At 48.4% G+C, this 15,955-nt stretch overlaps 1 protein-coding gene across 1 annotated transcript in view; it reads left to right on the top strand.

Annotated features, from left to right (window-relative positions):
* The window catches only part of lrrc38a (leucine rich repeat containing 38a), a gene marked incomplete at its 5' end in the record, with an annotated part of 50,218 nt that extends 48,180 nt beyond the window's left edge, over window positions 1–2,038 (top strand). The window contains one exon of the mRNA XM_084333096.1: window positions 440–2,038. Coding sequence (XP_084189222.1) covers window positions 440–687 — 248 coding nt within the window. The 3' untranslated portion in view covers window positions 688–2,038. The remainder of the gene's footprint in view (window positions 1–439) is intronic.
* Between the last annotated feature and the right edge of the window lie 13,917 nt (window positions 2,039–15,955).

Raw genomic sequence — 15,955 nt, 5'->3', positions numbered from 1 at the left:
AGTAACATCATGTCCGCGCCTCCTTTTGTCCATGACTAACTACAACCTGTTTTATACATATATCTGCTATCAGGTGCCATATCCTGGTACCTGTAACACTAACATTGAATACCTGTCTTGTGTTGTGCTTTTGGTGTCGCTTACAAACCATAACACAACTCTCAATTAATTTAGTTGCAGACAAAGTGTACTCCACACATAGTGACCCTCATAATGACTAAGGCTTGGAACATCATAGCGTTCATTTGATCCGAGGGCTGAGGGTTTGAATGAAAAGCAAATGGGATCCAGCCTGTTTTTTGCGGGGGAATTGAACCGTGACCTTTAACTTGCAGAACAATCTAACCCCCCCATGTACCTGTTCTCTGGTAGTTTAAATGGGACTTTACCTTTAAATATGACATCACTTCCTGTCTTCTTTTTCTCTCCCTCTTCTCAGGCATGGAGGGACTAGAGTGCTTGCTGCCTCTGGATGGCCGGCGTGTGTCGCTCAGCCTGCTGTCCGAGGAGAGCTTCCGCGAGTGCCGGGGCACCCTCACCCTCACCGACTACCTCGTTGTCATCTTCTCTGGCATCTCCGTCTCGGTGGCGGCCATCATGGCTAGTTTCTTCCTGGCGTCCACTGTCCACTGTTTCCAGCGCCTCAGCAAGGGCACCAAAGGGGACGAGGAGGAAGGGAATGACTGAGGAGGAGTGGATTTGGATTGGTACGATATTTCTGCGTTGGCAACAGGCATCCAACCGATCCCCCGACAAAGACCTCCCCAGAAGTCCTCATGGACGTATAATGGGAGAAAGGAGAGTGAAATGTGAGCGTGAGGCACAGAAAGAGATGGACAGTAGGACAACGGGACATGGGAGGCCCAGAAAATCTCAGAACGTGTATCGCAGTTTTTCTTTGCATCTTCCCAGGACGCATTAGTCGTGGGATGTTCTGAGAGGTTTCCTAGATTAGGTCAGGTCACGAAGGAGCAAACAGGGGCCTGTAATCACAGTGAGTTAGATCACAGAATGTAGTCTGCTGCTCAAATGTTCTGTTTTGGACAGGATTTCTCGCTGAGGGCTTCTTTGAAAAGATTCAGTCTAATTCAACTGTAGCATTTCATAGCGACCGGGCCATTGTTATAATAATACGCTGTCCTGCTCCGGAAATGTGTGTTGAAGTCTAGGCAGAGATAGATACATTGTTATCAGGAAGAGGGTGAAGGAACAAGCATAAGCACTATGTGTTGTTTTCTTGTAATTATTTTGGTGACAGAGTCTGGTTATCAGTATGAAATATAACATATTGTACAATATGATACTAAGTAGTGCCAATTTTTACTTAAAGTGCCTTTAAAGCAAGGGGATTACAGTAATGCCCCCAACTAAAATATGTATAGTTTAGGATGTTGTGTGCATCCCTGGGGACAATCACTTTGGATCTTAAATAAACTGTTTCAGAAATATAGCTTTAGAAAAAAAATGGGTTTGTGGCACAACTTGCCCCCGGTGCGGGGTAAGTTGTGACATTAGAGAGAATACACTGGGGTAAATTGTGCCATTGATCATTTTAAGTAAAACAGATCATTTTAATCTCAAAAGCGGTAAAAGCATCCTGCAGATCTTCATCTCCTTTCCAACCTGACGTATAGTCTTCCCCTGTTGCACCTCTTTCACTGCTCTTTCCAACTTCTCAAGAGGAGTTGAAACCCTGTCTGTCTTCCGTTTGTATCTGTGTGGCATGATGGATTTTGGTCTAAAATTAAGAATATCACATAGTTGTAGTGATCAAATGTAAGAATACAACACAATAACAATAAAATACAATAAAGTAATATATATCGTTAATAATTATAAGTTGGGGCAACTTAACAAACAGAACATCTGGCACAACTTAACCGAGGCCCTTTGGCACAAATCACCCCAAGCCTACCATTTTGAAAAAAAATCATCCCCCAGCTGTTTTGAGCTAGCATCATGCTAACTGTATAGACTCATGATGTAGCTTATAAAGCACTAAAACATGTGTGAACTGTTTTCAAAGTTGTCTATAATTGTTCAAACACAGCAATAAAAAAACCTTGAACATACACATTTTACTTTGTAGGGCAAAACAATGTTTTTTGAACTTAGATGTGCTTAAATGTGCTTAAATGTGTCTCCTTTCTTTGCAGGTTGAGTGAAATGGATGCCTCTTCAAAAATATGTTGTCACATGACCAACTTCTTCTATGGTTTTCTAGATAACAGGGGTGACACTACTTGCCCCTTGGCACAAATTACCCCACTCTCCCCTACTTGTGATTGGCGCTGAACGGTCGGCGAGTTAACCCGACTATCGTCGGGTCTGGCGTTGAATGAGTTAAGCACAATTTACTGGTAATTATATTCTAATAGGATTATTGCAACTTCAGATATTCAATAGGCTGGTCTATTTCATTCCAATATTTACAAATGATACAAAACAATGAAGTAAACATTCTTTCTCAAAATACACTTAGATCTCATATTTAGCCAATCTTCATCAATCAATAATAATAAAATAATTTAAAAAAAGAGTATCAAAGCTTTAGTCTGACTTTCTGGGGAAGAACTAACATTTTGTTTACACTTGGATTATGGATTTGGCATTCAATAAGTAATACACTGTATGCGAGTTGTTAATTTGTCCCATTACCTTCCGCATGTTTACCATTGACCCTTCGGAATGAAAATTATATTGATGGCAACAATGAGCTGAGCTGACCAGCATCATGGATGATTCAGAATTGAGTCTGAAATCAGTGATTAGGAATGCAGTAGGGTGAAGTCAGGTATGGTATATCGGACCAATTTTCCATTACGATCTAAGCTTCTGCACATTTTAAGCAGATTTAAAGGTGGGGCTTTTTTATCTGCTGTATATCCTTGCCCACTCACATGTCTCTGTGCTGGTGTGTTTATTTGTGTATATGAGAGTGGATGTGTTTCTTTGCATGACTGGTCTACAGGGTTGTGTCTGTGTGTGTAAGAGAAAGAGAGAGAGAGAAAGAGAGAGAGAGAGAAAGAGAGCACATTAACGTTGAACTACAGTAGGTGGGAGGGGGTGGAATATTTGGACATACTGTATCCAGGCCTGCTTCTGGCAATCTCGAAGTCAGTTTCCGTTCTATTAAAAATAGTCTGTAATCAGAGGAGATATCTGAAATGATCAGATTCATACATGCCGGTGCTAGAACACTCTTGGACCAGTCTCTTGCTGTTGGGCTACAGACCAGCCGAATCCACTGGCACATTGTGCACTGTTTGATTTTAAAGAGCACAGATTATCAAAAATCCACTTTTATTCACATTACACACTTCTGGCATCATCTGTATATTTCTGGTAGCTGAACTTCGTGGGAAGAAAATGCTAGCTATTGTGGATGGATATTCCCAAACCAAATAAATAATGCACCTATAAACACTGCTTAGATAGCTCTTTATCTTTATAACAATGATATTTCTAAAGAAATAGAACAGACTTGGATGTTCTGTTTCAAATTCGACAGACTTTGAAGGCTAATATCCCTTTCTAGATATAGTGCAACAAGCTCATAGGAAGTCCAAAGACAAAGCTAACTTAGCCATAGCCTTGTCTCCACTGGCCAGGGTTTAGCTGTGCTGTGGCCTGTCCAGCACAACTTAGCATTGTTGCACAGATCCCCTGACTTCACTAGCTTCAGTGCATTATTGTAGTGGGGGAATAATGAAAATTAACATCCGCTCCTTTAATGTTAGCAATGTGGCTCTTAACTCATTCAGCGCCGGAGGCCTAGAGCATCTTAGTTCCTACTGCGCCACCACTCTAGATAGGGCTGTGTGGCGGTGTTTGCAGGGCTATATCTATATTCTATATGTGACAAAATGGCATCCAATGTAATAAAAAAAGTCAACCAACGAACTCGATTCTTGTACCGGATCTCCTCTCTGGTAAACAAGAACACCCTGAAGACTCTGGCAGGAGCACTCATTCAGGGGTACTACGACTATGCTTGCACCTCATGGTACCAAAGCACCTCAAAGGCGCTAAAAACAAAATTACAAACATCTCAAAACAAACTGGTCAGACTACTGCTTGACCTTACTCCTAGAACCCACCTCACCCCTGCCCACTTCGACAACCTAGGATGGCTTAGAGTAGACGACAGAGTACAACAACTTGCAATGGGCCTGGTCTACAAGATACACTACACGACCAAGGTACCCATGTACATGTCAAAATACTTCCCAAAGGTCAGTGAATACCACGATCACAACACCAGAGGGAGCTCCACAAATCATGTCAAACCCAGATTCGGCTCAAATAAGGGACTAAACACGTTTCGCAATTATGCCACATCAATGTGGAACGCCCTACCCAAAGCTGTAAAGGAATGTGGATCCCTACCCACTTTCAAAACCTCTCTCAAGGGACACCTACGGGAGACTGCAATTCAACACTGGCCCCTGTAAATATCCTAACCCAATCATTCCAACCCCCTCCAATGTACAGTCATTTACCTAGTATGGTTTTGTCAATAGTTCAATGTACAATTGTGTTTGTTTGTACAGTGTCTCCTCCCCCCCCCCCCTCAATGTACAGTGTTACTTGTTTATACAGTATGCCCCCCGCCCCCCCCCCCCCCCCCAACCACCTCCAATGTAAATTACCCAGTATGGTTGTCAATATCCCAATGTACCCAACCCCCCCCACCCAACCTCCAATGTACAGTTTCTACGTCAAATGTATATACTCCCTTTTCTTGACTCCTTCTGTATCACAAACAGTACTGTATTTGCAAATCTGGTATGTCATAAATGTATAGATGTAGCAGTACTGACTATCTGTATGTCATGTATGTCATATATGTCTATATGAATTGAAAATGGGGGACCCTGATGGAAACAAGACAAACGTCTTTCTCAGGTCTGCATCCCCTTAACAATTGTATGTATTGAGCCGTACTGTATTGTACCCATTCTGCAATCTGTTAAATAAAGTTTTCATTCATTCATTCATTCATACAATACTATGGCTCATTTCACATCAACTATCCATCGTTCAATATGTGAAAAAGAATACATTTGTTCATGTATACGTTCGCGTGTTATACCGTGGTGAATATAAGTATAGTTTCAGAGTGATCTTGATCATTTCATAAAACGGCGCTATGGATGAATACGTGAATTTTACTAAACGCTGTGGCGTTGCTCGCCTGGACATGCTACTATTTTCAAATCAAATATATATAATAGGTATTATGTTTTTTTTTATGCTTTGATCGTCACCAACGGCATACGTTCTGGAGTACGTTACACATGGTCGCAGCGATCAATGTGAAATCATGGTTGGATCAAAGCAGGATTGATGTCATATAGTCTTTACCTTCACTAGGAGGTACCCCAAAAAGAATATTCCAATTGTCTGATCGCGATTTCCAGTATTGGTGTCCATTGTGTCGCCAACATAATCCACCACAACACATGCATCACAAGCATTGGACGCGCCCGAACAAGAAAACTGCGCCCGGAGACATTTGAATGTAACACCGTGTGTGGAACTACTGCCACTACCTGGATGCGGCCGGTATTGCACTCTAGCAATCTCAGAGTGGTTCCCTATGGTAACCCCGAGGTCCGTGTGAGAGAAATTAATACAAATACAGAATAAAAGAAATAACGATGATTTAGTCATTTAGTCATACTATACTCGGGTCTGGCGCTGAACGGTTGGCGAGTTAACCCGACTTTCCTTGGGTCTGGCGCTGATTGAGTTAAAGGAACATGTCAACATTATGGGAAATGCACTTGCTGTCTTCTCCAGAGTCAGATAAGAAGATAGATGCCAATTTCCTCTCTCTGCGTTCAGTAGAAAGTTATCTGGCTGCAAGTGTTATGGTTTGTAACCGACCCCAATCGCACAACACAAGACAGGTATGATGGTTTGCCAAGAAACTGATATTTATTGAACAACAGGGAAATACAGGGAAAAGGGCACTGTCCCTTTAAGGGAGAATCACAAATACAGGAATATAATATGAGGGGAAGGAAAGGTGCCTTTAAGAGGCGGGCAGGAAAAGGGAACACTAAGGGAAAGTAAGGGAACGCCTAAGGGAAGGTTAAGGGAACGCCTTGGGACAGAGGAACAAGAGACTAGGTAAACCAGGGACAAGGAGAACTAGGGAGAGAGGACTAGGGACTAGGAGAGCTAGGGAACAGGAGAAACGGGGACTAGGGGAACTAGGGACAAGGAACTAGGTGGAACTAGTAGGGGAGAACTTGGGACCAGGAACTAGGTGGAACTAGAAAGGGGAGAACTAGGGAACAGGGACTAGGTGGAACTAGAAGGGGAGAACTTGGGACCAGGAACTAGGTGGAACTAGAAAAGGGGAGAACTAGGGAACAGGGACTAGGTGGAACTAGAAGGGGAGAACTTGGGACCAGGAACTAGGTGGAACTAGAAGGGGAGAACTTGGGAACAGAGGGGACTGAGGCCCGCGGAGGCGGGCTGGGAAACAGGGAGGAACTGGGAGGACTGGTGGAAATCATCTGGGCCGCTCTGCAGGACAGAGGAGATAGTTAATGCACAAAAGGGAAAAAGCAGAGCAGGTGCAGAACAGTCCAAATAACAAGGTGAACAAAGTAATAATATCTTCGTGTGACAAACACACAGGGGGAGATGTAAAGTCCAAAAATACTATTCTAAGTGAGAACCAAAAACAGAGGCAATACGCTGGGGAACAGCAGCGGGACGAGGGCAAGGGGCATTACGCTGAGTGAGTGACATCACAATCAAAACTCACCCAGGCGTATGCGTAAAGGTACAGGGGCAGCAGCGGGAACGGGGGCAAGGGCACTACGCTGAGTGAGTGACATCACAATCAAAACTCACCCAGGCGTATGCGTAAAGGTACAGGGACAGCAACGGGAACGGGGGCAAGGGCACTACGCTGAGTGAGTGACATCACAATCAAAACTCACCCAGGCGTATGCGTAAAGGTACAGGGACAGCAACGGGAACGGGGGCAAGGGCACTACGCTGAGTGAGTGACATCACAATCAAAACTCACCCAGGCGTATGCGTAAAGGTACAGGGACAGCAACGGGGCGAGGGCATCGCCACCGGGTGGCTGGCTGTCCGAGCCGAGGGACAGAGTGCTGGAACAGTGGCGGTGACGAGGGCATCGTCCACCGGGTAGCCGCTGTCGGAGCCGAGGAACAGAGTGCTGGAACAGTGGCGGTGACGAGGGCATCGTCCACCGGGTAGCCGCTGTCGGAGCCGAGGAACAGAGTGCGCGCCACACCTTGGTGTGCGCGTCGGAACAGGGAGCTGGAACTGTGGCGGTGGCGAGGATGTCGTCCACCGGGTAGCCACTGTCGGAGCCGAGGAACAGAGTGCGCGCCACACCTTGGTGTGCGCGTCGGAACAGTGGCGGTGGCGAGAGCGTCGTCCACCGGGTAGCCGCTGTCGGAGCCGAGGAACAGAGTGCGCGCCACACCTTGGTGTGCGCGTCGGAACAGAGAGACGCCTCGGGGTGCGTCTGCGAGGAGGAGTGTGCCAAGCACGAAGGTCTGGAAGATGCGCGTCTTGTGCGCTGGTACGGAGGAGCGTGCCAAGCTCGAGGGTTCTTGGAAGATGCGCGTTGCGCGCTGGTCTGGAGAGCGCGCCAAGCTCGAGCGTCCTTGGAAGATGCGCGTTGCGCGCTGGTCTGGAGAGCGTGCCAAGCTCGAGGGTTCTTGGAAGATGCGCGTTGCGCGCTGGTCTGGAGAGCGCGCCAAGCTCGAGCGTCCTTGGAAGATGCGCGTTGCGCGCTGGTCTGGAGAGCGTGCCAAGCTCGAGGGTTCTTGGAAGATGCGCGTTGCGCGCTGGTCTGGAGAGCGTGCCAAGCTCGAGCGTCCTTGGAAGATGCGCGTTGCGCGCTGGTCTGGAGAGCGTGCCAAGCTCGAGGGTTCTTGGAAGATGCGCGTTGCGCGCTGGTCTGGAGAGCGTGCCAAGCTCGAGCGTCCTTGGAAGATGCGCGTTGCGCGCTGAGGACTGGAGAGCGTCTGCGCTGGTCTGGATGTGCGTCAGGACGAACAGCTGCGCGGGGGTCTGCAGTGGAACGCTGGGGTGCCTCCCGTGGAAGTACAGGGAGCGCAGACCAGTCTCCCCCACAGGCAACGGCGACAGCTGGCGAAGGCTGGAGCAAACATCTCGACGCCGGAGAATGGAACAGCATAGGCAGACAGAGGATCTCCCGAAAGAGTCTAGATGTTTAGAGAATATGACTCGGCAAGTATACAACACGACCCCACGCCAAAACGAGGGGAAGCGCCCTGGTATTTAAAGCCCACAGGGGGACTAATTAGCCTGCCACCACAGGTGCGAGAGATAATAGAATATCAAACAGGTGTGGCCACTAAGGGTAAGGAACGAGAGGGTGGGGGCTAGAGAGAGTGAGTAGGGAATTCCTAACAGTAGGCTTAAAGAAGACAGAGAATAGGGAATTCCTAACAGTAGGCTTAAAGAAGACAGAGAAAAGGTAGTGAGCAGCGGGCAAAACCTCACAGTATCCCCCCCTCCAACGGGAGCCACCCGGCGACCCAAAACAAATACAGACAGAGTGGCAGGGGGCAAAACAAGAGGTACTGGCCAAGCCAGCAGGGGAAGCCACCACAAGAGTGGGGCTAGCAAAAGAAACAGGGTCGCCGAGGGGTAACTAGGGTAGCAGAGGGGCAACTGGGGGAACTGGTCTAGAGGAACTGGTCTAGAGGAACTGGGTCTAGAGAACTAGTCTAGAGGAACTGGTCTAGAGAACTGGTCTAGAGAACTGGTCTAGAGAACTGGGCTAGAGAACCGGGCTAGAGAACTGGTCTAGAGAACTGGTTTAGAGAACTGGTCTAGAGAACTGGTCTAGAGGAACTGGGTCTAGAGAACTGAGGGGCAAGCAGGGTAGCAAAGGGGTAACCATGGTAGCACCGGGAAGGGCTAGCAGAGGGAAGGTTAGCTGCCAGGGCACTGACAGCTACAGGGCCTATGCTAGCTGTACTGCTACATCAACATAGAGGCTGCGCAAGCTGCCGGAGCCAGGCTAGCAGAGGGAAAGGGTAGCTGCCAGGGCACTGATAGCTACAGGGCCTATGCTAGCTGTACTGCTACATCAACATAGAGGCTGCGCTAGCTGCCGGAGCTAGGCTGGCAGACAGGGCTGGACCAGCATGAGAGCACAAGCTAGCTGGAAGGACAGTCCTAGCTGTGTGAGAAAAACTGACCTTGCTAGCTGAAAGGGCAGTCCTAGCAGTGGGATAAACTACACAAAAAGGTGGAGGCCATGCAGAGGGACCGGGTTAGCTGCTTGGGCCTGGCTAGCTACAGGGCCTATGCCAGCTGCAAGGCTGCATTAACATAGAGGCTGTGCTAACAGCCGGGGCCAAGCTAGCAGACCGGGGCCATGCAGAGGGAAACTGGGTTAGCCGCCAGGGCATGGCTAGCTACAGGGCCTATGCCAGCAGCAAGGGCTGCATAAACATAGAGGCTGTGCTAGCAGCCGGGGCTAAGCTAGCAGACAGGGGCTCTGCTGAGGGACTGGGTTAGCTGCCAGGGCATGGCTAGCTACAGGGGGGTCAAACAGGGCAAAACGGGAAGCAAACAGGGGAGCTAACCGGGGAGACTAACAAGCTAAGCAGGGGAGTAACAGGCTAACAAGGGAGCTAAACAGGACTAACAGGGGAGCTAGAGGGAACAAGAAAAAAAAAGGCAAACTCAACATACACAGTCTGTGCTGGCTGGGGTCGTAGACTCGGTGGGGTCGTACTGTTATGGTTTGTAACCGACCCCAATCGCACAACACAAGACAGGTATGATGGTTTGCCAAGAAACTGATATTTATTGAACAACAGGGAAATACAGGGAAAAGGGCACTGTCCCTTTAAGGGAGAATCACAAATACAGGAATATAATATGAGGGGAAGGAAAGGTGCCTTTAAGAGGCGGGCAGGAAAAGGGAACACTAAGGGAAAGTAAGGGAACGCCTAAGGGAAGGTTAAGGGAACGCCTTGGGACAGAGGAACAAGAGACTAGGTAAACCAGGGACAAGGAGAACTAGGGAGAGAGGACTAGGGACTAGGAGAGCTAGGGAACAGGAGAAACGGGGACTAGGGGAACTAGGGACAAGGAACTAGGTGGAACTAGTAGGGGAGAACTTGGGACCAGGAACTAGGTGGAACTAGAAAGGGGAGAACTAGGGAACAGGGACTAGGTGGAACTAGAAGGGGAGAACTTGGGACCAGGAACTAGGTGGAACTAGAAAAGGGGAGAACTAGGGAACAGGGACTAGGTGGAACTAGAAGGGGAGAACTTGGGACCAGGAACTAGGTGGAACTAGAAGGGGAGAACTTGGGAACAGAGGGGACTGAGGCCCGCGGAGGCGGGCTGGGAAACAGGGAGGAACTGGGAGGACTGGTGGAAATCATCTGGGCCGCTCTGCAGGACAGAGGAGATAGTTAATGCACAAAAGGGAAAAAGCAGAGCAGGTGCAGAACAGTCCAAATAACAAGGTGAACAAAGTAATAATATCTTCGTGTGACAAACACACAGGGGGAGATGTAAAGTCCAAAAATACTATTCTAAGTGAGAACCAAAAACAGAGGCAATACGCTGGGGAACAGCAGCGGGACGAGGGCAAGGGGCATTACGCTGAGTGAGTGACATCACAATCAAAACTCACCCAGGCGTATGCGTAAAGGTACAGGGGCAGCAGCGGGAACGGGGGCAAGGGCACTACGCTGAGTGAGTGACATCACAATCAAAACTCACCCAGGCGTATGCGTAAAGGTACAGGGACAGCAACGGGAACGGGGGCAAGGGCACTACGCTGAGTGAGTGACATCACAATCAAAACTCACCCAGGCGTATGCGTAAAGGTACAGGGACAGCAACGGGAACGGGGGCAAGGGCACTACGCTGAGTGAGTGACATCACAATCAAAACTCACCCAGGCGTATGCGTAAAGGTACAGGGACAGCAACGGGGCGAGGGCATCGCCACCGGGTGGCTGGCTGTCCGAGCCGAGGGACAGAGTGCTGGAACAGTGGCGGTGACGAGGGCATCGTCCACCGGGTAGCCGCTGTCGGAGCCGAGGAACAGAGTGCTGGAACAGTGGCGGTGACGAGGGCATCGTCCACCGGGTAGCCGCTGTCGGAGCCGAGGAACAGAGTGCGCGCCACACCTTGGTGTGCGCGTCGGAACAGGGAGCTGGAACTGTGGCGGTGGCGAGGATGTCGTCCACCGGGTAGCCACTGTCGGAGCCGAGGAACAGAGTGCGCGCCACACCTTGGTGTGCGCGTCGGAACAGTGGCGGTGGCGAGAGCGTCGTCCACCGGGTAGCCGCTGTCGGAGCCGAGGAACAGAGTGCGCGCCACACCTTGGTGTGCGCGTCGGAACAGAGAGACGCCTCGGGGTGCGTCTGCGAGGAGGAGTGTGCCAAGCACGAAGGTCTGGAAGATGCGCGTCTTGTGCGCTGGTACGGAGGAGCGTGCCAAGCTCGAGGGTTCTTGGAAGATGCGCGTTGCGCGCTGGTCTGGAGAGCGCGCCAAGCTCGAGCGTCCTTGGAAGATGCGCGTTGCGCGCTGGTCTGGAGAGCGTGCCAAGCTCGAGGGTTCTTGGAAGATGCGCGTTGCGCGCTGGTCTGGAGAGCGCGCCAAGCTCGAGCGTCCTTGGAAGATGCGCGTTGCGCGCTGGTCTGGAGAGCGTGCCAAGCTCGAGGGTTCTTGGAAGATGCGCGTTGCGCGCTGGTCTGGAGAGCGTGCCAAGCTCGAGCGTCCTTGGAAGATGCGCGTTGCGCGCTGGTCTGGAGAGCGTGCCAAGCTCGAGGGTTCTTGGAAGATGCGCGTTGCGCGCTGGTCTGGAGAGCGTGCCAAGCTCGAGCGTCCTTGGAAGATGCGCGTTGCGCGCTGAGGACTGGAGAGCGTCTGCGCTGGTCTGGATGTGCGTCAGGACGAACAGCTGCGCGGGGGTCTGCAGTGGAACGCTGGGGTGCCTCCCGTGGAAGTACAGGGAGCGCAGACCAGTCTCCCCCACAGGCAACGGCGACAGCTGGCGAAGGCTGGAGCAAACATCTCGACGCCGGAGAATGGAACAGCATAGGCAGACAGAGGATCTCCCGAAAGAGTCTAGATGTTTAGAGAATATGACTCGGCAAGTATACAACACGACCCCACGCCAAAACGAGGGGAAGCGCCCTGGTATTTAAAGCCCACAGGGGGACTAATTAGCCTGCCACCACAGGTGCGAGAGATAATAGAATATCAAACAGGTGTGGCCACTAAGGGTAAGGAACGAGAGGGTGGGGGCTAGAGAGAGTGAGTAGGGAATTCCTAACAGTAGGCTTAAAGAAGACAGAGAATAGGGAATTCCTAACAGTAGGCTTAAAGAAGACAGAGAAAAGGTAGTGAGCAGCGGGCAAAACCTCACAGCAAGATAGTCTAGCTTAGCACAAATTAATGGAAGCCGATATGGACCAGCTAGTTGTTGGCCAAAAACACCTCTCTTTACAGCCTCTCTATACACCGGGTCCGGCACGGTGCATTAAAACTCACAATGCCTCACCCACCCGCCTCGTGGCTACATAACGCCTCATTCCTCAATCCATCTTTGATTCTTTTCATTCAGCAAACCTGAATGACGTCTACAGACCACAAGGAGCTTCATCGGCGATGGCAGCAAGAACAACCTGCCACCCTGCCTGCTCCTGGGGAAAAGAGGCAACGTCATGGACCAACGGTAAAGACAGAAGTTTGCGGAGTAGGGACAGTGTGAGCGTTCGTGTTGGTCAAAGTAAGGGAAATATCCGCCAATGAATGGAAGGAAATTTTACGGAAAGTATTACTGTCCGTTGGTTTACTTTTAAATTAGAATTAGAACGTCAACTTTGTTTGTCCCACAAATGGACATAAACAGAGAGACACAGCAGATCAATGTAGCCACGTAACGTTAAAGATCAAAGTAAAGTAAAGTAAAGTGGTTAGAAGTGGTGGAGAGAATAAAAGCTAGCTTATAATGGTAGTGTCTGGTTAGGTGCGAGGGATAGTGGAGGTACTTCTCAAGGTGGGGTCCGGGAGGGGGGGTTTCGAGCTGAGCATACGTATGTAGGGTTTTTTTTTAGATAACAGGTATTATGGGTATATCTTATATAAAACAACTAACCAAAATGTGATCTCATTGGATGTGCCCTGACAATTAATGCTTGTATATCTTATCGTGTGTTGTCATGTTTGTTTATATGTTTGTTTTAAAAAAGAATAAAAAAATAAAATACAAAGATCAAAGTAAGCGCTTTACAGACATTGGGTCTCATTCACCAACGGACTTAAGACAAAAGATCAGAAACAATTTAGTCCTATAGCTCCACTTAAGAAATTTTCGGGCCGATTTTGGGATTCACCAACGGTCTCTTCTCCTGGATTCGGTCTTAAGAGCAGGATTTAGGAGCACTGAAGAGCAGTCATAAGTCAGACAGACTGGTGTGCACCGTGTTCTTAGTTAAGCCTTAAGGTCCCCCTATAGGACCCCCTGCTTTTCTTGATCATAAATCGATCAATAGAGACCGTATTAGATCCCCAATTATCATATCATGGGGTATCATTGGAAAGCCACACTCATTGGCTACAACCCTGTGCAAAGATTTTCGAGATCGCCAAATGATTGACGAAACTAACTAGAGCCCCGGGAGTCGGGGGTGGTAATGTGTACTTTTGCGTACTTTGGGGCACGCCTCACATATCGGCATGTAACTCGAGAACCGCTGAACGGATTTTGTCACCTGAAAGGGCAATCGACAGGCAACAAATATGGCTTTAATCCTATCCATATATTGTATTAAAAGAAATGCACACCCGAGCCACTAGAGGTCGGCAAAGAATCGTCCACATGTGGGCCCTTGGATGTTAAGAGGTTAATGTTTTTAAATTTTTTTTTGTAGCAAAGAGTAAAGACCATAACCCTATCAAAAACAGTAGTCAAAGTGTATATTTTCATTTTACCGATGTTTTATACGATTGATCAGAAATACGAATTTACCGGAAAATGCTAATTATCGTAAAAAATGCAAGGAAATGACTAAATCCAGATTCAACCCCATTGGAAAGAGGAGCCTTTTCCCTATCCATAGATGTATGATTTGGCCATAATAAGGTCAAGGTCAAGTTCAAGGTCAAATATGAATTTATAATTAAAATCGATTATCATTAATTACTCTATCTACAAATTATTCTGTTTAATCATCTTCCCTTTATTCATTTGCTTAGATTTTTTGTACACTTGATCTCAAGAAGTGCTGAATGAGCTCAGTGAGCGAGGTCAGCCGCGGCACAATTATAACATGGTGTTATTCACCGGCAAAGATGCAAAATAAATTCATAATTTATATTCTCCTTTGTTTCATCACAATTTACTCAAGCCTAGTAACAGACACAATACTGACACTGGGACTGCATACCCCCAGGTCCCTAGATGTTCCTAGATACCAAGAACATGCCAATTGACCTTGCAGAAGTGGAGCAATCTTCCATTTACTTGGGCATGTACCTTTAGGCGGAATTTCTGACAATAGGGCTACAGTTTAACAGGTTGGCCGCCACAGAGTCGGGCGTACTGTGAGCGGACCGGACTCTGCGCGGCATGTCCACAATCGTTTGAGGTTTCAATTTCCTAAATTTCTCATGCCAGTTTACTAGATTGAATGCAGGTCGATGTCAACCAACACGCCGAGCAGGCTTTTGTGTGACACCAGTGCACAACGCCTAGGGGCGGAGCTTCAGGGGGGGCTGTAGGGGCGGTGCTCCCCGGGCCCGGGACGGTGGGTACCCAATGGGGGCCCGTCGCAGAGGCAGCAGGCTCCGCCCCCGAGATATTTGCAGGCGGGCCCTGCTGCCTCGCGCCACTGAGTGCACTGACGTTTGTGGTCATATATCAGGTATAAAGCATCGTAGCCTATAATATGAGTTGAACTTGTGCTGCTATTTTCACACTCACATTTAACATTAAAACATGAAAAATTGCAAGTGAATCCCTTCTATTGTCTCCATCTCCAAATGTATTTTGGGTAAAATCGTCATCAGCCGTCCATCAACATCATACGTAAATGAACATCATCATCAATCACTTGTCAACAGAGCACTGCCTAAGCATGAGCGGGAGCAGTTATAAACACAAAAGTGGAGCGACAAAACGCTAAGAAAAAGATAAAAGGGACCAAGGAAAAGACAAATTGTCCAAGCTATAGATGTATATTTTTTCCGTCCTACTCTCCTCCTGCGGGAGGAACCTTAAGTTGTTGAAGAGCCCCAGCCCGCCAACAACGTTAGTGGGGGTGAGCCAGATTTACAGGTAGGCTACAATCACGGACACACACTGTCAACAAGAAAACGTGAGTTTGTGGTAAATGTTGATATGGTTGTTGTTACTTCGTGTAGTATCACATTAAAACGCGTACTGTATGTCCCACTCGCTGGTCATCTCGCCATGTTGATGCGCTTGTTGCAAAAGACGCGGATATTCTCAAAGCATCTACTCTACTGCAAAATGCCATCAGTGTTTTGGTGGAGTAGCCTATATAGGCGACAATTTGATGAGGCAAAGTCCGCCACTCTTGCCCTGGCTACTAAATGGGGAAGTCAAACTCAGTTTGAAACAAAGCAGGGCCAGGAAAGTTAAGCGTCACTTTGATGAACTTTCTGAAGACAGCCGCCTCACTGACGCAGAGAGAAACTTTCGGGTGAACGCTTCAATGCATGTCTCGATATAATCATCCAGCAACTGTCCCAAAGGTTCACCAGCTTAAATGCAACTGTGAACATGTTTGAGGCAATTCACCCCAACACACTACTACTGCAAGCAAAGGATGAGGAGTTTACACCAAGCTGCCCAGGAGAGCACATAGTCGGGACATCGCCGCCAGCTGCTCTCGTGGTCCGTGGTGAATGGTGTGTCCGAAATT

Source organism: Notolepis coatsorum (genome assembly GCF_963971535.1).
Source record: "Notolepis coatsorum genome assembly, chromosome: 17".
NCBI classification, from domain to species: Eukaryota; Metazoa; Chordata; class Actinopteri; order Aulopiformes; family Paralepididae; genus Notolepis; species Notolepis coatsorum.
This window is presented reverse-complemented; position numbering and strand designations above follow the sequence as displayed.